At 44.9% G+C, this 24,823-nt stretch overlaps 1 protein-coding gene across 5 annotated transcripts; it reads right to left on the bottom strand.

Moving 5' to 3' along the window:
• Positions 1-1,245: 1,245 nt before the first annotated feature.
• AKTIP (AKT interacting protein) lies at positions 1,246-24,815 on the bottom strand. Of its 5 annotated transcripts, none has more exons than XM_063141174.1 (11): positions 24,698-24,815; positions 16,477-16,589; positions 15,289-15,494; positions 11,654-11,718; positions 11,465-11,565; positions 8,494-8,582; positions 8,163-8,261; positions 7,120-7,227; positions 5,524-5,584; positions 3,978-4,142; positions 2,282-2,357 (listed from the first exon to the last, which is right to left on the bottom strand). In XM_063141174.1, exons 2-10 carry the CDS (start codon positions 16,516-16,518, stop codon positions 3,993-3,995), a joined length of 921 nt encoding a protein of 306 aa, XP_062997244.1. In that variant the 5' UTR covers positions 16,519-16,589; positions 24,698-24,815; the 3' UTR covers positions 2,282-2,357; positions 3,978-3,992. The 5 variants fall into 5 exon arrangements, with proteins under 5 accessions (XP_062997245.1, XP_062997244.1, XP_062997240.1 ...); XM_063141170.1 differs by having other exon boundaries at positions 16,477-16,594; positions 24,698-24,814; XM_063141172.1 differs by lacking the exon at positions 24,698-24,815 and adding an exon at positions 24,445-24,514 and having other exon boundaries at positions 16,477-16,594.
• Positions 24,816-24,823: the final 8 nt, after the last annotated feature.

Here is a 24,823-nt window from a genome sequence, read left to right as displayed (position 1 = left end):
AGGGCAAGAGGTAAATGCTGAATTTGCCCTTCTAGATCTCACAATAGTTAGAAATAGTTTGGGGAAGGCTGGAGAAAGAACTATGAAGCTGCTTTATAATCTGCCGTGGTGCTACATGAACAAGCCCTGGCATTTTTAGTTAAAACCAACTTGGGCAGCCTCAGGCATCTGTGCTCCTTCCTCCCACTGCACAGAGACGTTTCTCTCCCCTCCCAGGTTTGAGGCAAATTGGTAAACAGTGGCTTGCCACCAAAAAGGGTGGGTGCTTTACTGTTCGTTCATATATTACCAACCAATGGTGTGGTATTTCGCCATCCGCTTAAAGCTATATAGGGAGGATTCAACATCTGCTTGTACCAGAGAAGAATGTTAGGCGACAAGATAATTAAAGAGGTAGAAAATGCTCAAAACATACACATCCAATTCCTTGTGCCTTTGAGTTTTTCAGATTAGTTAGAGTGATCAGGACACACCTTTTCCTGTGACTAAATTTAGGTGATGTGTCAGGAGGGAGGTATTGCATCAGCCTGCAGAAAGAACTAGGCAGGCCTACACTCTTAAAAAATAGCACATCTTTATACTTGGCTAGGTGTGTACTGCTTTCAGTACACACCTAGTACACACCTGTGTTGTACTGTTTTCAGGAGACAAAGGAAGCCCTGTCCCACCTGGCAAGGTCTAGTCGTAGATTAGGGATGGATAGTTTGTAGCCTTGGGCCTAATTGCACACGCCATTGGAAAGCAATGCAGACCTCTAGAAGAGCAATGGTATCCCTATGCCAGCAGCCCACAGCACAGGGTCAAAGAAAAAATCCAGTCACCCAGACACTGGTAGCCCCTCAACAGGAGAAAAGGGCTATGCAATCCCCTCAAACAACTGGTCATCTTAGTCTGGGATTTTAAAGAAGCCTTCATAGAGCCTCGCGTGGCACAGAGTGGTAAGCGGCAGTTACTGCAGCCGAAACTCTCCCCACGGCCTGAGTTCAATCCCAGCGGAAGCTGGTTCTCAGGCAGCCGGCTCAGGTCGACCCATCCTTCCAAGGTCCTTAAAATGAGTACCCAGCTAGCTGGGGGAAAGGCAACGGCAAACCAGCCTGCTACAAAGTCTGCCAAGAAAACATTAGTGAAAGCAGGCGTCCCTCTAGGAGTCAGCAATGACTCAAGGGCTTTGCACGAGAGGTTCCTTTCCTTCCTTCATATCCAATACAAATAAATACTTCCAAGAAAGAACAATGACAAGACAGATGTTTTACCATGATTGGTCTTTTATTTATTTTTTAAGACGCCACTACAAACACATTAGCCATGGCGTTCTCTAGCGTGATCACTGCTGCAGCCTACCAGGGTCATCTTCAAGATTTTATTCAAGCAAGAACTGTACACCATTAAGAGCTTTGCTTTTTTGTTCTACTGGTAAAATGGCCCGGCTTTCCTGACTAATGTGCTATGTAAGGCTGCCTCTAATTTTACTTTGACACATCTTAAGGTCCCTGGGTTAAGATGCGTACAACATCATGGAGGGTTACATATGTATTCTCCTGACAATCTGTTGTGATTTGCCAGTTGTGCGTCTTCGCAATGAAAAAAAGTCAGTTTATTTTTTCTCCTATATGATACTTGCAGGCAATTGGGTTGTAGGTCTCAAGATTGTGCAGTAAGTTATATTAGGAGCAGCCTGTAGCGACAACCTCTATTGGGGGAGGGAAAAATTAGATACACATCATCATACATGCCAATCTCAGCCTTTCTGCCCCTAAAAGGGCTAGAAGGGATCAGAACCAACTATTTACAAATTCCATATCCTAATGTATTTACAATAGAAACCAATGCATTTAAAAGTTTTAAATATAGTATTTTACTCTGCTATATTAGTTTACATAAACACAGATTACCTCTGGAACGAGTTTTTCCTGCCTGCTCTTTACATTAAAAAAAAGCTTTAAAAGTAACCCAGTAAAGAACCTCAGGCCATCTTAGAACCCTGAGGCATTACCCACCCACAGTGGACTTCGCTAGCAAGAGTCCAGCCTTGTTAAGAACTATTTCCAACCTGCAGGCTGCAGTTAAAATGCACGTGTAAAATATCAAGAAGAGTCCAAGCAATCCCACTGAGCAGGTTTAACTTGAGTCATTGCTAGCATTTACTCTTTACTAATCCAAAGTCAAGAAGGAAAACCACCTGCATTGCTGTTGGGCTCTGTTACATTCCCTCTTGCAGAAAGTGTTGAGTGCTTCATCGTTCACAGGAGCTAAGTGGGCAGAGTCTTTTCCTCTTTGCTGAAAGGCTGAACGGAACCAGGCTTCACCCATGACAGCCCAGACACTTGCATGCTTTTACACTGTTGATCCTCTGCCTTCTGGGAAGAAAAACACACACACACACCAGAATTAAGGCTGCTTCCTGGAATGAACTTGGTACTGTCATAGCAAATTCCTGTTTTGCAAGGGCTCTTATACACTTTTGTCTCACAAAGGAACACACATCTGAAAGGAGAACCTCTCATTATTCAGTTTCATCATCCAACGTATTACTGGTTCCAGAAAAAGTGACAGAACGGTGTAGCTTTATAGGGAATATCTACATATGAATTTCCTGCATCCTTAGTTGAGCACTAAAAATAGAAAGGCAGAATGAAAATTTGGAAAAAATATATATTCACAGTATAATGCAGCAAGGAGCCCTCTACACCATCACACCTCAGGGGGCTCTGCTGGCTGGCTCTCTGGTTCTTGTTGGAGGACCATATGGACACCACTTAGGGATGTGTCTGTGCACACAGAATAACCATTTCCTATCCCTAAATAATACTAATGGCCTCATTCAGAAGACACTTTAAACCACAGCTTTAACCATGGGGAATAAAGAAAAAAAGCTTTATTCACCATGGTTAAAGCCATGGTTAAAGGTGTCTTCTAAACACAGCCTGGCTTTCTGGCTTAACCACCATGGTTAAAGCCATGGTTTAAGATGTCTTCTGAATGGGCCCAATAAAACCACTGCACAGAAACTACCAACAGCAAAACTGAGCACTTGTTTAAAGACCCGTTTCTCCACCTCGTCAGTGGTTTGCTACACTGACAAACACAACCGGTTTACTGATTCTTGCCAATCTGCAAATTAACTTCTACCTATTAAAAGTATCTTGCTGCTGGATAGGACATGCTACTTCCTCTCTGAATAAGGCACTGCCACACTCCAGAACAGGATTCAGCTTGCTTCAACCATAGCAGGCAGCAAGAATACAAAAGTCCCTTTCTCATGACATACCCCAGATGGAGCGAACAAGCATGGGGATAGGAACAAAGGAAGCTGCCTTATGTTGAGTCAGAGCATGGGTCCATCTAGCCCGGTATAGCCCCATATTGTGGACACTGACTGGCAGCAGCTCTTCAGAACCAACAGCCACCATGGCCAACTGCCTTCGTTGCCTTTTTACATTGGCTACTGCAGCCTTGCCTAACCTGCTACCCTCCAGTTGTTTGGGACTACAATTCCCAAGATTCCTGGCTTTGGCTGATGACAGTGGAAGTCCAAAACATCTGGAACTCTGCTATTACAACACCAGCTGGACTGGGTCCCTTCTCCTCTCAAAGGCCATGAACTAGCTTCCCAGTAAACAGGGGAGAACTATTGGTGCCTCACGTTTTGAAGATTCCCTTTCCCCCCTGGTTTTAATGGTCCATTGACCTTATTTTATTTATTTACAATATTTATATACCACTCCCCAATGAAATTTTCAGAGTGGTGTAGAAGATAAAATAAAAATAAAACACTTTAAAATAGATTTTAAAAGAAGCAAAATTTTTGACCGTAGGCAAGCTGCTTCTGGGAGCTAGATGGGATAAAAATGCTTAAAATAAACAAAAAATGTTGAAGGGTTACAACTATTTTAGCCAATGGATTGCTTACAGGCTTTCAAAAAATCCACATGCAGCTCAAATGACACTGCGAGAAGGAGAGCGGTCTGGATTCTTACCTGAACATGGTCTGGTCATAATATGTTCATCCACCAGTCTGAATAGGTAAGTGAGTAGGGTCCAGCCTTTGAGTGTGGAAGCAGCTCTGCTGAGGGATTTGGGGAATAAGAACACCCTACCAGCCCCAGAGAGAATTCCAGAGCTCTAAAGACATACATATAACCCTAGCAATGATAAACAAGAATATTAATACTCGACTGGTGGATGAGCCTATTTGAGAAGACATGGGGGGGGGGGAGAAAAATTACTGCTACCCATTACTTCAATACACCACTGAATTCTAGCAATCAGAAGGATGACTCGCATGCAGACAGTAGCAGAAAATTAACTTTGAAAATCTATGTGGCAACCCTAAACCAAGCGAAGTTGGACATGTCGGCTCAAGTTTCTGAGCCAAACGTAAAACAATACTGCAAGAAGCAGATGCCAAAAGAAACACGTTTACCAGTGCCTCCCTCAATAGCATGAACAGCCAGCCAGTTATACATTAGCCTGTAATAAGACTGGCCAAGCTAATGCGCTGGTTAATAGAGGATACAAAATCTTGGTCTGCGGTTTTTGAAATTCGGACAATTGTGGCGCAGAGTGGTAAGCGGCAGTTACTGCTGCCGAAACTCTCCCCACGGCCTGAGTTCGATCCCAGCGGAAGCTGGTTCTCAGGCAGCCGGCTCAGGTCGACTCAGCCTTCCATCCTTCCGAGGTCAGTAAAATGAGTGCCCAGCTAGTTGGGGGAAGGGTAACTGCGACTGGGGAAGGCAATGGCAAACCACCCCGCTACGAAGTCTGCCAAGAAAACGTCAGTGAAAGCTGGCATCCCTCCAAGAGTCAGTAATGACTCAGTGCTTGCACGAGAGGTTCCTTTCCTTCCACCATTTTACATCTAATATCAAGATGTTGATAAAAAGCTTTACACAGGTTGGACTGGCTCTTGGATACATCAAAGCCTTCAAGCAAACTTACACAGCTGGGGCCACACTGTGCCCATCCCATCAGAGAAGGTTTGACTGCTGGCATCCCTGCCATGCAGCACTCCCATTGACCCATCCCCCTGTGGGGAGGGGCTGCCCCACACCAGGGGGCAGGCATGTCACTCTGAATCCAGGCTTCACACTCAATGGCCTGCAGAGCTATGCGTTGGCTAGGGAGGTCTGCCCCCAGTGGCAGAAGGCATTCATTTAAATATGGACACGTTTAAATGAATTAATGTCTTTGCACACCCCCTAGGGTCCCCTTAGTATGCATGCCAAGTTTCAGGTGCTTAGGTTTCAAGGTCGTAGTGCTAACAGATCGTCAGACACACATCCTTTCTTTCTTTCTTTAGGTATGAGAGAGGAAGATACACACACACACACACACACACACACACACACACACACACACGGTTACTCTGCCCTCTTGTTTCAAAGGTGCTATGCAAATTATCTTGTGCTTGGCACTCTTCAGTTCCAATCCTGCGTGCTTCAAAGCAACAGAGCTTTCGCCTCATTCTTCCCAACCCCAACTACTCAGAGTCCTACTATAACAAGGGAAATGGATTCCTTTTACCTTCTGAGTCAACATCTTCTCTCTAGCTTCATCATGTACAGCTGGATTCCAGGGAGAAAAGCTGTAAGATGCAAACAGAATATAAGCTGAGATGCTGCAGGAGGAAGGCAGACGTCTGATTGACGAGGCGTACAACAGTCCACAATGGATAGAATGGGGCATAACATTCAGCCCTAAGTATCTCCACGATGCAGCAAATACGTTTTATTACAAAAATAATAATTAAAAGGCCTTGAAATGGCTCTTCATCCCTCAGGTAATCTGTCAACTTAGTTGGTTGCAAAATTCTTAAGGCGTATGCACTGATGCTAAAACGTTAGCCCAAAACAACCTCTAAAGATTGGTTTTGTTGCTGTAAAGTCGCCGTCGCTGAAAGACCAAGGGAAAGTGCAGAAACACAGAGTCTAAATCCTAAGGGAGCACAGCATGTGCGACGGTAGGTAAGAGTGGGCAACTTCATGAGCCACACTAGCCGCCACCATGCTGCCGGTTCTGCCGTAGTTTTGTAGGCACGGTAGCAGCTGAACAGCAGTTTTCCTTGAGAACAAGGCACGTGGGAGGGGACACACCTTGCCCTCAAGCAAAATCATGCTCAGGGAGGCTTCCGAGAGGGCAGGTTTGCTTGAAAACAAGGCACGCTCTCTCCACGCACGTTGTTTTCAAGCAGTGATGCTGAACCTCTTTGAGCCTGAGGGCAGAATTCAATTCCGGAGAAGTTCTCCAAGATTGAAGACAAATGGGATGGGTCCCAAAAATACCAGCGTAATTTATTTTAAAGCTTACTTTAAAAAGCTGAGAAACCATAGAACGATCAGTGATAGGAAGGAAGGTGCGTTGGTTCAGAGAAAGGGTTCACGGCTATCTAGGCAACCCGGGCAGGCCGGATTTGCCTCTTAGGCCTGAGGTTCTGCAGCCCACTTTTAAAAGAAAAAACAAAACACTTTTCTGATGCTGCTGGCAATGAGAGTGGTGGGCCAGGTGAGCACGTGGCCTGCAGATTGCTTGCTGGCTGCAGAATGTGTTTACTAATCTATGGCATGGAACTGAAAGAGGGCTTAAACAGATTGGTGGGAGATCCAGGACAAATAAAAGGAAATACTTCTTCACACAGCACATACTTAAATTATGGAACTCACTACCACAGGATGCAGTGACGGCCACCAATCTGGATGGCTTCAAAAGGGGGTTGGATAAATTCCTGGAGGCAAAGGCTATTCATGGCTACTAGCCCTGATGGTTGTGTGCTACCTCCAGTATCCGAGGCAGTAAGCCTGTGTGCACCAGTTGCTGGGGAACATGGGTGGGAGGGTGCTGTTGCACCATGTCCTGCTTGTTCCTCCCTGGCCGATGGCTGGTTGGCCACTGTGTGAACAGAGTGCTGGACTAGATGGCCCCTTGGTCTGATCCAGCATCAGGGCATTTCTTATGTTCTTATGTTAATCCCCATGCTTTCTGGTGCATGTGAATGTTTTTGTGCTGAAAACCCTCAGTTTGAGAGGAGTTCCAATCATAATATATCTATATGCACTGCTAAGAGAAGCGTTCTGAGCCGTGTTGCAATATGTAGCATGACTGAAACGTATTACAGCTACTTACCTAATTGCATAGGGATCCTCTATTTTGGGCGGATCAAATAAGTGACTGCTGCATAATTTGACACTGTCAACCACCTTGCTCTTGAATAGCTGAATATCCTTTTCATATCTATGAAAGAGAGAGACCAAGAGAAATGCATCTTAGGACTCCATCTGAAGCAACGGTAGCATTCTATAAGCACGTGGAAAACACACATTTCTGAGCTTGCTTTACCCACGGAAAGTTCTTTGACAGGAAAAATTGAAATACCCAGAGTTGGATTATCCACAAGGACCAGGCAATATGGCCTCAGACTGAAATACAAACCTTCTATTCCATTAGGAAAACAAGAGTAAGGCCCTTATTCCCCTGACTTTTCAGTTGCCCCCAATTAAAACAGCTGTAAACACCTGGGAAACGTAATATATTGCATTTTGTTGTCGAAATGCAATATATTAATTTAGGGTGACCATATTGAAAAGGAGGACAGGGCTCCTGTATCTTTAACAGTTGCATAGAAAAGGGAATTTCAGCAGGTGTCATTTGTATATATGGGGAACCTGGTGAAATTCCCTCTTCATTACAACAGTTAAAGCTGCAGGAGCTATACTAGAGTGACCAGATTTAAAAGAGGGCAGGGCACCTGCAGCTTTAACAGTTGTGATGAAGAGGGAACTTCACCAGGTTCCCCATATATACAAATGACACATGCTGAAATTCCCCTTTCAATACAACTGTTAAAGATACAGGAGCCCTGTCCTCCTTTTCAGATGGTCACCCTAATTAATTACAGTGCAGGACAAAATACATCTCAGGTGAAGAGAAAGAGGATGGACTGCATGCACCAGACCATGCGACGCTACATGGCAGAGGGCAATTCCAGGAACGTGTTGGTCAAATGTAATTTTGGAACCAGTACACGTAGGGAAAATCCATGCAGCTTGTCATGATATAGGTGCAAGAGAGTCAAGTTGTGGAAGATGTGGTCCAAAATTATAGTTCAATTTAAAGAGTTCAGTTTGTACAATCCCACACACACACACACACACACACAAAATACTTACAAAACAGCAGCCTCGGGATTCAGAGGATTGGTTGTGTCGATCTTGTAGAAGACTCTGCGAGCGTACATCAATATTTGCCATATGTGATTATGGTTTCGCCTTTAGGAGAAGCACAAGAAAGGTTCCTCGATGGAAGCATCTAAACAGAACTCGTCTCTTCAGTATTTACATTCTAGCACAGCCTTCCTCAACCTTGGGCGCTCCAGATGTGTTGGACTACAACTCCCAGAATGCCCCAGCCAGCAGCTGGCTGGGGCATTCTGGGAGGTGCAGTCCAACGCATCCGGAGCGCCCCAGGTTGAGGAAGGCTGTTCTAGCACATCACACTGACCTCCACTTGGCAAATGCTCGTTTCACATCCAGTTCACCTGATTCGGGATCTACTAGTGGGTGGAAGATGGGCAGGTCAAAAACCAGGCGCTGAGGAGGAAGAGAAAGGAGATTTAAAAACCAAACAGATGCCAACCTTACAGATCAGTCCGCAAGGGGTATTAGCCCATCTGCCCCCGCAGGAAGGAGCAACCTGCTTCCAAATTACAAGTGCAGCCCGTCTAGGGTGACCATATGAAAAGGAGGACTGGGCTCCTGTATCTTTAACAGTTGCACTGAAAAGGGAATTTCAGCAGGTGTCATTTGTAGGCATGCAGCCCCTGGTGAAATCCCCTCTTCATCACAATAGTTAAAGCTGTAGGAGCCCTGCCCTCTTGACCAGATACAAAAGAAGGCAGGGCTCCTGCAGCTTTAACTGTCGTGATGAAGAGGGAATTTCACCATACAAATGACACTGGCTGAAATTCCCTTTTCTATACCACTGTTAAAGATACAGGAGCCCGGTCCTCCTTTTCATATGGACACCCTAAGCCCATCCTTGGTTTAGAGGAGTTATTTCTATGTGGCACAGTGAAATGGCTATTTACAATCCTAGAATAACGCCCCACAACATTGGTCTGCTGTATGGCAAACTTCCTCAATGTGGTGCCCTCCAGATGTGTTGGACTATAACTCCCATCACTGACTGGGATGATGGGAGCTGTAGTCCAATGTATCTGGAGGGCACTAGGCTGAGAATGCTGCTGTCCATTCATGGGTGTTGCCTTTAAACAATACAGAACCTCAAAAAGCACAGTTTACAGTAGACTCACTGCATGGGAGACCTGGCCTAATTTACAATAATGAATATAAGGCATTTATATCCCATTTTTCCAGCAAAAATTGGCTCTCAAAGCATCTTACAATCAAATCCACACAAAGATACAATACAACTGGGGTCAGGAAGAGGCAACGCCTTGGCGGTGGTCGAAAGAGTTTAGATATAGGTTCCAGACTCTTCCGCCCAGAAAGAGGTAGAATGACCTTCAGATAGTTTAAGTGGCTCATTGGTGGTTAAGATGCCGACCCACAAACACATCCCTTCTGTTGGTTTCCAGAAATGGGAGTCATTTACGCATCCTGATAACTGAGACACACAGTACACATCCAAGGCAATAACCCATGGATCTTGGATGCAGTCACTTCTGAGGACCTGACCAGAGGTGAGATCCATGTGATTCAGCATCACATATGAAGCTTCTTCATGTGCCGATGCAAAAGCATTTCCCATGTCTGCACCAAGAACACCTGTGAATCGGCTTTCAGAAATAGTATGCGTTTCTTTCTATGTTGCACAAACCCCAATTTGTTGATTTCTCAATTTGTAATGGTCAAACTGAAACCTTAGTATAAACAGAGTTAAAGGAAGGAGGATATGAAACAAAGCACGCACAGCTTGGCTACAGGCGTCGTCCTCCACAATGAATCGCTAGCCAACGCAGCCTTAAATTGAAAGGCATTTAAATACCTTTTAATTCAAGTTTCCTTCAAAGGTTTCAGAGTAGCCTCTTGCACTTAGAAGCTTATTGCCTGCAGCAGTCTGCCAAAAGCTTCTCTGCCCAGTGCCATAAAAATGTCTAGGCCTGGCTGGGTCTCTTGCGTTTTGAGATCTGCCAGAGGCAACTGAGGAAACTGGAGTGGTAACGAAGAATGTTCTGCTACTTGGTCCAGGGAGAGAGATTTCAGGAACAGATCTCGGGGGGAAATAAAGCCATAGCTATGCACAGCAAATGTAGCCAGATCATTTCACTCTCACATACACCAAAAACAAAGCTAAGGCAAACAGCAGATGTTTCAGCAAGCATCTAATCTCATGAGTGAATCTGAAACGATCTCACTTGCTCAGAGCAGCTAGGACTCGCTACCGCCACTGAAGCAAGAAATCATCTTCAGACAATAACGGGGAGCTTACATGATGGCTAAGAGAATGAACTCCGATACAGAAGATGACTGGTTCAAATGTCATCTGAATCACAGATTCACTGGGTGGCCTTAGGCCAGCCACTACTTCCCAGCCTCAGCTTCTTCACCCGCAATATGCAAATAATAGTGACCTATCTTACATAAAAAAGTGTATGGGCTGTAAGATTAATAAGAAGAAGAAGAAGAAGAAAAAGAAGAAGAAGAAATCCTGCATGTTTTATACATGCAATTGTTCAATTTCAGCAAAGTGTTCTCAGGGGAGAAAAATATCACACACCATTCCCCGTAGTAACCTATGGCTGCGAGAGCAGGACCATAAGGAAAGCTGAGCGAAGGAAGAGAGATGCTTTTGAACTGTGGTGTTGGAGGAAAATTCTGAGAGTGCCGTGGACTGCAAGAAGATCCAACCAGTCCATACTCCAGGAAATAAAGCCAGACTGCACACTTGAGGGAATGGTATTAAAGGCAAAATGGAAGTACTTTGGCCACATAATGAGAAGACAGGACACCCTGGAGAAGAGGCTGATGCTAGGGAAAGTGGAAGGCAAAAGGAAGAGGGGCCGACCAAGGGCAAGATGGATGGAGGATATTCTGGAGGTGACAGACTTGACCTTGGGGGAGCTATGGGTGGCAATGGCCGACAGACAGCTCTGGCGTGGGCTGGTCCATGAAGTCACGAAGAGTCGGAAGCGACTGAACGAATAAACAACAACCATTCCATCTGCTCTGCCAAAAGACCAGCTTCATCTGGCTTTTCTTCTCTCTGAACTTCCATTCCATTGTAAATACTATTATGCAACTGTAGTAACTGGTGCCTGAAGTGGCTTTTTTCCTCTTCCCCCTCATCTTTTTTTCCCTTTTGCGTTGTGTCATTTAGACTGCAAGACGGGACTGTCTTGTTTTATTGATTGTATGTAAACTGCTTTAGGATCTTTTTTGGCTGTAAAATAAATACATAAATTTCTACTAACCACTCAAATAAGAGAATGTCAAAAGTCATGACTACTTACTGGGCAGTCGCCATCCGGATAGTTGTCAGGGATGTAGACCGTAAATTTAAACACACCATCCTGGTACAGCCCGTGCCTTATGAATATTACTCCAAACCACACTAAGAATAAAAGGAGAAGGATGAGCAGGTGAAAAAAGGGAGAAGTTGCTTTAACAGACGGGAGAAAAATCAGAATTTTCAAACTCACTTAATGCTGATTGGTAAGAAGGTTGCACATAGACTCCTGGCAGCTTCTGCTTCACAACCAAGGTACTGTAAAGAAATGAAACTCACCCAATTAGCAGTAAAGTGACATATAAAAAATCACCTACATCAAGGCCCTCAAGACAACACAGCTACTTTTGAGGTGTTCTTCTTACTTTAACAGCTAGAGAAATCTTAGACTTTCTACCAGTTGCTGGGGAACATGGGCGGGAGAGTGCTGCTGCTCCCTGTCCTGCTTGTGGGTTCCTGGACGACAGCTGGTGGGACACTGTGTGAAGAGAGTGCTGGACTAGATGGACCCTCGGTCTGATCCATCATGGCACTTTTTATGTTTTTACCCAAAGGCTCAGATACTACTACTATCTGCACTAGCAAGTCTGGCTGGGAAGCCTCTCCCCTCCCCATATGTGTGCACTTGTATGCACACACACACACACCACTCTTTAATTTATGTGATGGACCTTGGAATGCAGGATCAAAGGCTTCCACATTGCTCTGAAGCAGCCAGCAGCATGAACCAAGGCTTCCCTGACATCAGAGAAGCTGAACCAATGGCAGCCACATGGCAAGCAGTCATCTCACATGCAAGAGTAATATTTAAAGATGCACTTTAAATACGTATTTACATATGTGGTGGGATTGTAAACATGTACAAAAGTTGTGGAAGATGGTGTTCTTTGAAAGTGAGCAGATTGTGGGATTTAAAATAGAGGACACACCAAGGATTGCATTACTCTCACTGCAAGAAGAACTTAAATGTAATAAAGAAACTAAAGAACTGATAACGAAGCTGCTGACGGCTGCGAGGCTGATAGTAGCTAGGAACTGGAAGATTCAAGGAGACTATTGTATTGAAGAATGGTATAAAGAAGTGTGGGACATTGCTATAAATGATAAATTGACATGTAATATTAAAATGAAAAGAGGTATAGTAAAAACGAATGATTTTGAGGGTATATGGAAAAAGTTCCTAGAGTTTGTGTTTTCTAAGGGAAGTGGGAACCACGAACAGATGAATCTATGAGTTTTTGGAAACAGGAATGAGATCCCGAGGTGAGGGGAGCACTGTGATGTTGAGTACGAATATGTTTAATAGCTTAAGTATGAATATACGATATTAAGGCAATTTTATATTAATGTATCAACTGTTTTTTATTTGTTGTGTTTGTTGTTGTTGTATTTTTTTAAATAATTTTTTTTTTTAAAAAAAAGATGCACTTTAAATATAAGACAGCAGGTTGCAGGCCTGCAATGAACCCAAATAGCTAATAAAACCTGATTGGCATTTGGGATTTGCATGGCAAGAGTAAAAAGCCAGGTAGGCAAGGAAAGCAGACGCCAAGGCAGGAGGCAGCAAGGGGAACAACATGAGAACGAACAACAGCCAAGTAGAAAACTAAGGGGGAGGGGGGGAGGCAGAGGGCAAGATGGGGCTATGGTCTCCGAAGGCACATGATGCAGCGACCTTGCTGAAGTTAAGCAGGTGCAATCCGGCCAGTGCCTGAATGAGACACCACGTGGAAACCTATATCCACCATGATGGAAGAAGAATGAGATATAAATGAAATAAAACAGTGCATCCATTAAAGCAAGGAGCGTTTCTCTACTGACAGTTAGGTTTGTATAGAAAGCTTCCTAGTAGCCCAGGCGTTCGATCTGAAGATGAGAGAACAGCTTTGCTTTCTAATCCTGCTGGCAGCTGTGAAACAAGGCCAAGAAGAACCGCCAGGATGGATGAATCAAGAGAGAAATAAGAAGTTCACCCATTTGTACTCTCTCTTGCCGCTGCAGACAAAGTTACAGACTATGTTTGGAGAACGGCTTAAATGTCTTCTGATCATTTTTCACTTTTTGAAACATATTACGTAACATGATCAGATTGCAGTCCTCGGAGAGGACACCCAAGGCTTCATCTCTGATAAAGCTCCACTGTGAGAACAAGAGGGAGTTGTGTTCCCAACACGGCAGCGCTGATGACTGGAATTTTACCCAGCCATTCTATGACGGCACAACAGCGAGCATGGGCGGCACGTTGCCAAATCAGCGTGCCTCAAACAAGCATTCATAAATAAGCTTTTGACTAGCTGAAGGATACAAGCCTGCTTAATTGAACAAAGCCACTCAACAAGACCCATCACCAACTGTGCACCCACAACAAAGCCTGCATCACACACACAAAACAATTTGAATTCTGCAAGGGTTGACTTATAACACTCGTTTCCTGCTCCGAGTTAAATTTCCACAGCCACACGAGAAATGGATTAGTATTTACTAAACTGGCTTGTTTCCCTTTTAAAATCACTTCCCTGGTAGCTTTCCAAATCATGCCAAGGAGAAATCTAGATGGAACTGCTGAACTTAGGGAAAAGCCTTTCTCACATTCAGCTTTACACCAGCAAGGCAGAAGACAACCTTAACCTAACTTGCTGTTTTGCTATGTCCCTGCTTACCACGTAGGCTTTTACGATAACAAAATCTATGTGCCACCCAAATCCATCCTTAGTCAATAACGTATTCAGATACTGCTCTCCTTTCAGTCCAGATACTGCTGTTTAGTTCATCTCCTTTTCAGTAATTCTACTAATGAACTACCAGTTATTATATGCACCTGGGCAGGGGATGAGAAAGGGATCATGCTTATGTAGGTGTGCGTTGTATGCAGGAATACATCACTTCCAACTAAAAGGGCCCTGCGGGGGTATCCACCACCATGGATAGGTTTTGCCCTCCTTCAGCTATGACTTAGGTTGCAGCCTTTGTCCCATAAAACTGAATGGGAGCTACTTGAGACCTAAGCCAAATCCTATCTGCATAGCTCCCAGCTCTTCATTTATATAGTTCAATTTCAGGTACAATTCCTTGGTTATGCTGCAGTGTGAGAAATATGGAATGCAACCTTTTAGTATACCTTGCTCTGATAAAGACAATGTGTTAATTTTTTCCATAAACCCTGAAGCCTGGAAAGGAGCCCTCACAAGAGATACTAATATTAATGGTCAATCCTTGACGTCTCTGTGATGATGTTACAGAGAGCATTTGAGAAGCACATTGCTCACTTCTCCAAAGATTTTTAAGTAATTCTTCCAACTGCTCAAGATCTGCCCTTCCAAGTCCTGCGCAGAAAATCAAACCTTAGGAAACTGCCCCAGCTCACCGTTACTGAAGTGAATCCAGCATGAAAAGCCAGCTAGTAGACCAGGCTGATACTCATAAAACAGCTAATTCTATTGAAAAGCAAGCATGTAAGTAACAACTAAGAACGTAAGGACATAAGGGCCCTGATGCTGGATCAGACCAAGGGTCCATCTAGTCCAGCACTCTGTTCACACAGTGGCCAACGAGCCATCAGCCAGGGATGAACAAGCAGGACATGGTGCAACAGCACCCTCCTATCCATGTTCCCCAGCAACTGGTGCAACACAGGCTTATTGGCTCGAATACTGGAGATAGCACACAACCATCAGGGCTAGTAGCCTTGAATAGCCTTTGCCTCCAGGAATTTATCCAACCCCCTTTTGAAGCCATCCAGATTGGTGGCCATCACTACATCTTGTGGTAACGAGTTCCATAGCTTATATAATACAAAGCAGTACACTTCTAGATTGAAAACACACATACAATTCTGCCAGGAGGGAGTACTCTAAGTAGAAAGGCCCATAGGACGCATGGGTTCCATTTGTAGACTGGGCTGAAAGGGCAGGAGAAGCAGGTTTGGTCATTGGCACGGCATTTTTGGGAATAGAAGGCAGCTGCTTTTTCGGAGCGGTGCGTGGAGGACTGTTCTTCAGCTCACCAGCAAGAGCTTTTTCTTCCGTTTCAGGTCTCTGTTAGAAAATGCAAAACATGATAAAGCTTCATTCCAGTCAAATTCAGTGAGTAACACAACAATCCATTCATTCTCACCCTTATGTCATGAAGTGTTAACCTCAAATTTGCAGTTTTATAGACACACACTGGGGGCTGGAGCAGGGAAGGCAAACCATGTTGACACAGAGAACTAAAATGCAGTAAGTACAGTCAGCGATAATTACCTTAACCGTTGCTGTTGGGTGTTATGGCAACTCTTAAGGGATTATCACAGTCTCTACTTTTTGCATTTCAGTTCCTTCTGACCACGTGGTTTACATCTCGCTCCACTCTGCCACATCTATATATAAATCAGCCAATTTGAGGTTAACATTTCATGATTCAAATGAAGTGGGGGCAGTATCCACAGAAGCTTCTGCAAGAATAAGGTGCTTTGCTGCTGTTGCTGCTGCAACAGACTAACACAGCTAGCCCTCTGGAAATAATATACCCAGCTGCTTTACTGAATTTGGCCATAGTACAAAAAGTTCTGCCAACCATGGGACTACTGCCATGTGAACTGTTCAGAGAGCTTTGGCTATTGGGCAGTATATAAATGCAATAAATAAATAAATGGGACTGGCTGAGCTTCCACAGAAAACTAAGTAAGACACCACAATCTGTTTCTAAAATGAAGGGTGACTTATTGACCCTGCCCGATGCCCTCTTTAAGCTGCTGCCCAGTTCTAAATGACTGAGAAACTCCACGTAAGCAAAATCTCTTTTGAAGAGAATTCAATCAGGAAGGTCATTCTGAGAAGGGCTGCTATTATACCGGTACATCAACCTGAACTTATTTGTATTCAGATTATGCTTTTGACTCCATAATACCAATTTTTAATCCACATCAAGGATATTGCCAGAATATGTTAAAGCATAAGGGGTGGGGAGGGGGAAGACTTGGCACCATGTACACTTCATTTAATTATTGTCTGCCTTTCCTAATCAGTCATACTTCACCTTGCGTGTAGAACTTGTAGACATGCTCCAGAAAGGGTTCATAACGTGTATTCCAAGTAGAGGATGGTAAATATGCTATGCCTCCCAAATGTCCAGCTTCCTGGGATTATTTTCTATCCTAGAACCATAGAAGTGAAATTAACAACTGGGTGTCTTTTCAGCAATATGGTCATTCCATCCTAATAGAATCAAAGAATCATAGAATAGCAGAGTTGGAAGGGGCCTACAAGGCCATCGAGTCCAACCCCCTGCTCAATGCAGGAATCCACCCTAAAGTATCCCTGACAGAGGGCTGTCCAGCTGCCTCTTGAAGGCCTCTAGTGTGGGAGAGGCCACAACCTCACCAGGCAACTGATTCCATTGTTGTACTGCTCTAACAGTCAGGAAGTTTTTCCTGATGTCCAGTTGGAATGTGGCTTCCTTTAACTTGAGCCCGTTATTCCGTGTCCTGCACTCTGGGAGGATCGAGAAGAGATCCTGGCCCTCCTCTGTGTGACAACCTTTTAAGTACTTGAAGAGTACTATCATGTCTCCCCTCAATCTTCTCTTCTCCAGGCTAAACATGCCCAGTTCTCTCTTAATAGAAAGAGACCCACCATACACACACATTATACAAACTGAATCACTTGTAGATTGTCTCTGCATGCCCTCACAGTTTTCTTTGAAGACATCAGCATGCTTTCATGGTCACTTAACAAGCTTTTTTTTTTAAAAAAAAATTGTGCTGTTTTACTAGCTTGGCGGCCTGTCTTTCTATGGCGTGCTACGATATTTCATTTGAAACAGGTAGAACTTAAGTAACATCATTCTTATTTTTGCATCAGAAATGAAATTCTCAGCATACACCTCCCCTTCTAAGATTACCCAAATAAAGCCAGGAACTTTTAGCTGCTGTCTAAAGTCAAACAAGAGCAAAGTTCTTTCAGCCTGGGGTTTGCATTTCCCCGTTCCTCTCTGACAGAGCAACAGACTCCCTAGCCCTCCTGCCCCAGACATATACTTATGCACTTTTCAAAATTTTGCTCAGAATAACCCACAGATAGTCAAATTGATGAAGGATGAATTTATTGCACTCAACTGGTTTCTCTGGATATAACTACATGATATTCTGGCAGAAGCACATTCCTAAACCCTTTAGAGGAAATGAAAAATGCAGGGGTCAAGTATCTGCATAGGAGGATCAGTGGGGACTGGAAGGAGGACTCGCCGTCCTCTCCCAGGGTTATTTCAGATTTCAGAGCATGGTAGTAGGGAAAATCAACTGCAATTGCCTGGAGGAGAAACATTGGTAGGAGGGGCTCTAGCAGGTGTGGCAGGGTGAAAAAACTCCCTTTTGGGCTGCTGATCCTTTCTGCAAACACCCGGCATAAGCATTTTTGGCATGGACTTCGGAATCCCGTATTTCAATTGCAACATGTAATCAACCTTTAGCTAAAGAGATTACAGCTAAACAAGATGTAGAAGTCAGTTGGTAGCAAAATGTTTCCATAACTCAGGGAATAATGTGTACACTTTACATGAATCCCTCCACTTTACTTTGATAATCTTACTAAATAGCAACCCAGGCTTCAGAGGAATGGTATAAACACAAGTGTGTCACCTTATTATAAATCTATTTCCTGCCTCCATCTCAAAGGCCCATAGATGCTTGCGGTTCTTGTGGGAAGAAAATTAACTGCATCCGGCAGTAGAAGGTATATGCAGTCTAGATGTTATTACCCTTTTAACGACCTACTGGTTAAAATTAGGAAGATGGAATTTCAATAGTTGAATATAGTGCCTCCTGCAACTCTTACGGTAATCTTCATCACCTTTAATTCACAAGTATACTTAGAAGATAAACCCATTAGATAAGCATGTGAAGGTAAAACTCCCTGTGTCTCAGTGCTCAGAGGAATCCTTACATACATGAGCCAACATCATATTTGCCATATTGAACTAGAATTTTCAAGATGGTTACCAAACATTAGTGGCAATTTTAGTCATGCCCTCATTAAAAACCTTGCTATCACTTTAGGACCAGTTATCTCACTTAATACTCGAGCAAGTTTACACTGCATGCAAAGGTTCCCTGATGTCCTTACCACAGAAGAAGTGTGCCCCTCCCATGACAAAGGTTAACACATCTCCAATGAAGACCTCAAGATAAATTTGACCTGAGACGCTCACAGGTGTGGCATCTAGCTTCCTCTACCCCAGGGGAACCAGCAGTAAGAGCAGCTGTCCTCAACCTGGTGCCCTCCAGATATGCTGGACCATCAGCCCAAAACAGCATGGCCGAAGGTCAGAAGTGCTGGAAATTGTAGTCCAAAATATCTGGAGGGCACCAGGTTGGAGAAAGCCAAGTAAGAGCAAAGCACATATAGCTCCTAGTCTATATGAAGACATCACACCAAAGTGTACTGAAGATCTGAGCTTATATACAGCGCTTTTCCAGAGTCACAACATATGGGGGAATGAGTATCAAAGTAAGGACAGAAACATGCAAACAGAGTTCTCAAATGTGTTTACTTTTAACCCATTCCCAGGTACCAGAGATAGTGAACAGTATAAATATCTTCGCACTTCTATAAGGAGAAAGAACACGGCTTAGGTAAATGACTTTAGATTCAGAGCAAGCAATCCTTTGCTAAAGCTTCATTATGAAAGAGGAACATCTATAACCTGGATATAAAATCATCCACTGCTTTTTTCAAGCCTGGAACAAAAGCATGAAGTCCTAAGAGAATCTTAGCAATCTCCTGACATATAAGCTGCCCTCAACTTACTGCCTTATCTTCCACATGCAACCATCACGACTAAGCAATACAGTCCACCATGGAGAATTCAAACTGAAGATGTTCAGACAGGTTGATAGGCTCATAACCCCATCACTATCAACCACCACTCCCATTTAGAGATTTCTCTAAATAGCAATCCTGAACACATTCTTGCATGTTCTTAAATCCTAATGACGTTGAGGGAACTTACAAGTATTTAGTTAGGCTCAGGACTGGAGCAAGGTAGAATCAAGAGTTTTATAAAACATTTCTCCCAGTTAATGTTTTACAGAAAACAATCCTTTAGCCTGTTTAAAAGTTTCTATATAGGGTCACTTAATTACTATGTCTCTAAGGGCAAGGAATTGGGTGTGTGTGTTTTCTTTACTGGGCAGATGAACATAATCAGTACCTAGTAGGAATGCCATCGGCATCTCCCTCCTCAGGTCTATTGTCCACTTCATTGCTATTGTGGAGCTGTGCCTGTGCAGCTGCATTCCAAGTGGCCCAACCTGCAGGTGGCTGCATATGTGAACTGAACCTAAAGAAACACCACCTGAGCGCTTCGCCTGAACCCAGCTTGATGCTCAATGCTAAACTGAAGCATGTGAAACAGTCCATGGGGAAATATACATGACTGCTCAAACACTTGCACACTAACTTGTTCTTTTCCTGCTCAGACCACACAGCACATAGATGCTCACCTATCTGCTCGGCACCGAGGATCTGCATGGTTGTGAACCTGTTGAGAGTCCTGGAGGGGCCTACTGAGAAGAGCCGGACATTCCCCTGCTCTTCACCATTGCAACTAGCTTGTTCACCTGCCTCTCACTCCGACCCAGACAATGGTTGTGGTGAGAACAACGAGCAGCAGATGCCACTGCCCACAGGTCTTCTGTCTGCCAAGCAAGGATGAGAAGGAGCTGGTGACAATGGTTATGAGAAGGTAGACTCAATGGGGTGGGGGGGGGGGGCATTGAGGATGAGTTGCCAAAGGGCCCTTAAAAACATGGAGCCAGCACTGTGTTGGGCAAACACAGATGGTTGGAAGGAGAGACTAGTTGCACATGGAGCCATTTGAATTGGAAATATAATGCAGTCAGCACTCGTCTTGTCCATTGTCTTTTCATTTCAGAGGGATTTGTGCAGGCTCCTAGCAAGCCTAATTGCTCAGAAACTCTTTGATCCATATTTGTTATCTGGTTCCTTTTAACATTTAGCAAGATTTATCACCTGCTAACCCCTTATTTCACTTTTCTTCTCTCTCTCTCTCCAGCTTATATATACTTTTTGCAAGCATCATGTACACCATGTCATCTTCAAGAGACATGAGCTCACCTAACGAGCATGTAACATAAAAATAGGCCAGTTGAGAAATGGCAACAGGTTAGACTCGTCTCCCGGCTCCACTGTAAGAAAATGTTGGCACACCTTTATCTGAACACCTCTTAATGACTTCCTATAGCAACGCTCCTCACATATTGGACTCCAGAAACCTTTATTCTTCCATCCTCCAATTAGTTAAGAAATGTAAGGACATACACTAAGTCAAGTGAACTCCTTATTGCTGCAGAAGATATAAGCAGTACTGGGTCAACTGAAGTGCATTGCCTTGATATATAGTTCAACTGTTTCACAAGCGGACAAACCTCAATGGAATATAAAAGGGAGGAAAGGTGAAACGTTCAGATTTAAGCAAAGGACAAAAAGAAAGAAAGCCTGTGCAGAGAAGAGCAGTGTTGTTAAGAGCACTAGAACTGCAAGCCCAGGAGTAACTGCAAGCACATTTTGCATGGAGTGGAGATGAAGTCTCTCCACACATCTTCTATTGTTGGACGAGTTTCTCTCTTTAGCCCTCCTCACAGTAGCATCCTAGAAAACTGTATACCTGTTTAAAGGGAGTCTCCATGCTAGGAATCTCTTGATAGGAGAGTAAGTAAAGCTGTATGACAGAACTGACACAATCGCTTACACATCTGACATCACTAAATCAGTGGTGATTTAAGGACAGCTCTGCTGGATTAGACTAAGGGTGTATCTACTCCAGCCTCCTGTTCCCCAAAACAAGCAACCAGATACCAAGTTCACAAACAGGACATGAGGGCAGTCACCCTCTCTCACCGTTGATCCCCAGCATCTGGTATTCAGGGACTCAGGAGAAGCTGTGACATCAAGAAACATGACATAACTACTCCCTTATCTACTTGCCCGGTCACTGAGGTCATCAAAGGAGGCGTTCCTGGTGGTTCCACATGGGCCTACAGCCCAGATGGAATTGACCTGGAATCCAACACCCTTCGCTGTGTTGGTCCACTCTCCGTGGAAGTCCCTGCCTCTGGATGTCAGGCAGGCAGGCGGCAACATTATTTTGTTTCTGGCGCCTCCTGAAGACATTTTTATTTCAACACACCTTCCCCGATTGACCAGCTACAGTTTTTATTGGTACTTTGTTTTTAAAGTACGTTCATATTGGGCTTTATTCCTTTTATCTCTTATTGTTCACTACTCTGCAACTTGTTTATAAACAAAATAAATAAACTCTCACGCCCATCCAAAAAACGTTTACAGAGAATTATCACAATGCTCCTGGCATAGAACACAAAAGACAAGACAATCGCAGCTTTTAAAGCTCAACTAAAAACTTTTCTTTTTCCTAAAGCCTTTAAAACTTGATGTTGTGCAGACTTTATACTGTTAGTTTTACCCTACCCTGTGCCTGCTTACCCTACCCTGTGCCTGTTTGCCTTCTCTTCCCCTCCTTATTGTTTTACTATGATTTTATTAGATTGTAAGCCTATGCGGCAGAGTCTTGCTATTTACTGTTTTACTCTGTACAGCACCATGTACATTGATGGTGCTATATAAATAAATAAATAATAATAATAATAATAATAATAATGGGTGGTGGCAAGAATATGAGGTTCTTCAACAAAGCACAGAATATGAGGTTCTTCAACAAAGGTCACAGAACTCAAATGAACCTTTTGCTATGAACCTTATGCATTGCCACCCTATCTACCTTTTCTTATCTGTGTCTCTCAGTGCCTAACCAGCCACACTGCAGCCCAACGTTCAATACAATAATCCTTTTTATTCTCTTGACCAGAAATGAACCCTCCTTTTTCTTCACTTTGAGGCAACCTTGCCCTCATGAAGTGACACTCCCACCAAAAGAAACCACCCAAATGTTGTCTATTGTTCACTCAACACCCCCTTACATCAAGTAGCCCCTACACCTATGCTTTCTGCCAGAAGCAGCGGCATCCCACACGGGAGGGAGATGGTAGCTTACTCAAAGCCTGATGAATGGGGTGAAGGACTCATGAGAACCATAATCTCCCAGTATACACAATACCCTTTCGAACAGAACTTCACTTGCACCTATTCACCCGCACCTTCTTCACCCCCATAATTGATACCTGCTCCTATGGGTCCCAGAAAAAACATTAAACATCCTCCCCAACATCTGTACAAACTTCTCGAGATAGACATCATTCAGATACATTTCACTTCCAAGAGTGTCTCTAGATTTCCCAGTTTCCCTACCTTACTATATATTTTGCCACCTGTTTGTTTGATATTGACCCATCTCCTGTACCCCACTAGCTTTTCCCATAGAAAGCTTCACCAGCTGAACTCCTGCCAACACACTGATCTAGAGGGGCTTGAATAGTACCCGTAAGCATTTTTAAAAGCCAGACCGGCACCTGTGAGTCAGCATGTTAACAAGCCAAAGCTTCCCCTGCTACACATAATTCCATCATTTTTTATACGCATTTTATGCGTAGGCTACTATATACAGTAGGCTTCACCTGCGACTTGTCAAAATGCCCGTGCCTTTGAACCAGCGTCTTGACAAGACAAGTCAAAGTACAGCCACACCTGCCTTCTCAAAGTGGTAACCCTGAGCAAGCCACCCACCTTTATACCAGTAGCGTGACAAGAAGAAATCCAGGACGTGAAGCATTTTTTCTTTTTCTCTCTCTCTCACCGGCAAATAAAGAGATGGAAAACAGCCTCCTGTGCTGAATTTCTGCTTGTCAACCTGTTGGCTGGAAGCCTCAGGAACAGGGAAGAATGGGAATGACCCCCGTTTTTTTTAAAGGTGCCTTTGCTCCTCATTTTGACAGGCAGAAGTTCAACAGGTGTGGCCTTTTCCCTCCTATCTCATCCCGTTTTCGGGGGGGGAGTGTGACCCGCTGAATACCTGCCTGTCAACCTGAAGGCACAAAGGTGGGGTGCAGTTTAGGGCATCCCTTTCAAAAGAAAGCCCTGTGCCTTCGGACTAGAAGTTCGGCAGGTAAAGCTCACTCCTCCTGGTAGGGAAAGGGGGAAAGCTTGACCTGCTGAATTCCTGCCTGTCAACCTGAAGGCACAAAGGTGGGGTGCAGTTTAGGGCATCCCTTTCACAAGAAAGCCCTGTGCCTTCGGACTAGAAGTTCGGCAGGTGAAGCTCACTCCTCCTGGTAGGGAGGGGGGGAAGCTTGACCTGCTGAATACCTGCCTGTCAACCTGAAGGCACAAAGGCGGGGTGCAGTTTAGGACATCCCTTTCACAAGAAAGCCCTGTGCCTTCGGACTAGAAGTTCGGCAGGTGAAGCTCACTCCTCCTGTAGGGAAGGGGGGAAGCTTGACCTGCTGAATACCTGCCTGTCAACCTGAAGGCACAAAGGCGGGGTGCAGTTTAGGGCATCCCTTTCACAAGAAAGCCCTGTGCCTTCGGACTAGAAGTTCAGCAGGTGAAGCTCCCTCCTCCTGGTAGGGAAGGGGGGGAAGCTTGACCTGCTGAATACCTGCCTGTCAACCTGAAGGCACAAAGGCGGGGTGCAGTTTAGGGCATCCCTTTCAAAAGAAAGCCCTGTGCCTTCGGACTAGAAGTTCGGCAGGTGAAGCTCTCTCCTCCTGGTAGGGAAGGGGGGGAAGCTCGACCTGCTGAATTCCTGCCTGTCGAGCTGCTGCGGGCTCCAAGGCGCAGGAGGCAGACGGGGGGGGGGGAATGGAGGAGGCCCCGCCCCGCCAGCCCTTCTCCTCATCCAAGGCATCCCAGCCCCAGGTGAGACTCGCCGCCTGAGCCCCGGAACCTCTTGGGCGTCCCCCCTCCGCCTCAGCCCCCCCCCCCCAGAGAAACCAATGCCCGCTCCATCCCCAGCCCGGTTCTCCCCCTACCCCTCAGCAGACCTTCAGCCTCGAAGGCGGACAGCCTCCCGCACCCGCCACCGCCCTCCAGCGCAGGCCGGGCTGTCAGCTCCAACAAACGCGTTTGAGTTCCTGAGGGGAAGGGAGGGGGGGGGAGGAGGACAGAGAAGAAATCTGGCCCTCCTCAGCCACCGTCGCGAGGGCCGAACGGACGCCACGCATGCGCACTCCGCCCCTCTCAGCCTTCCTTCCGTTACCCTCACCATGAGCACGCGCGCGCCCTGGCGCCAGGTACAACTGCCAAAGCGCGCCCCCGCCACAGCTCACCCTGATCGGCTGCGCTGCCGCCTCTCTTCCCTGATTACCCCCATCTGGCCCGCTCCCGTCTTCTCAACTGTGGATATCCGGCGGAGGCTAGACGCCACCATTGGTCCGCGCGCCGGCCAATCACAG

This window comes from Elgaria multicarinata, chromosome 14 (assembly GCF_023053635.1).
Source record: "Elgaria multicarinata webbii isolate HBS135686 ecotype San Diego chromosome 14, rElgMul1.1.pri, whole genome shotgun sequence".
In the NCBI taxonomy this organism is placed as follows: domain Eukaryota; kingdom Metazoa; phylum Chordata; class Lepidosauria; order Squamata; family Anguidae; genus Elgaria; species Elgaria multicarinata.
This window is presented reverse-complemented; position numbering and strand designations above follow the sequence as displayed.

Coding starts and splice junctions, on each gene's coding strand:
- AKTIP (XM_063141174.1), bottom strand. CDS start 16,518: ATGAACCCTTTCTGGAGCATGTCTACAAGTTCTACACGCAAG. Junction 15,495..16,476: donor CTACAAGTTCTACACGCAAG/GTGAAGTATGAC, acceptor ATTTTCTAACAG/AGACCTGAAACGGAAGAAAA. Junction 11,566..11,653: donor TTCTTACCAATCAGCATTAA/GTGAGTTTGAAA, acceptor TTTTATTCTTAG/TGTGGTTTGGAGTAATATTC.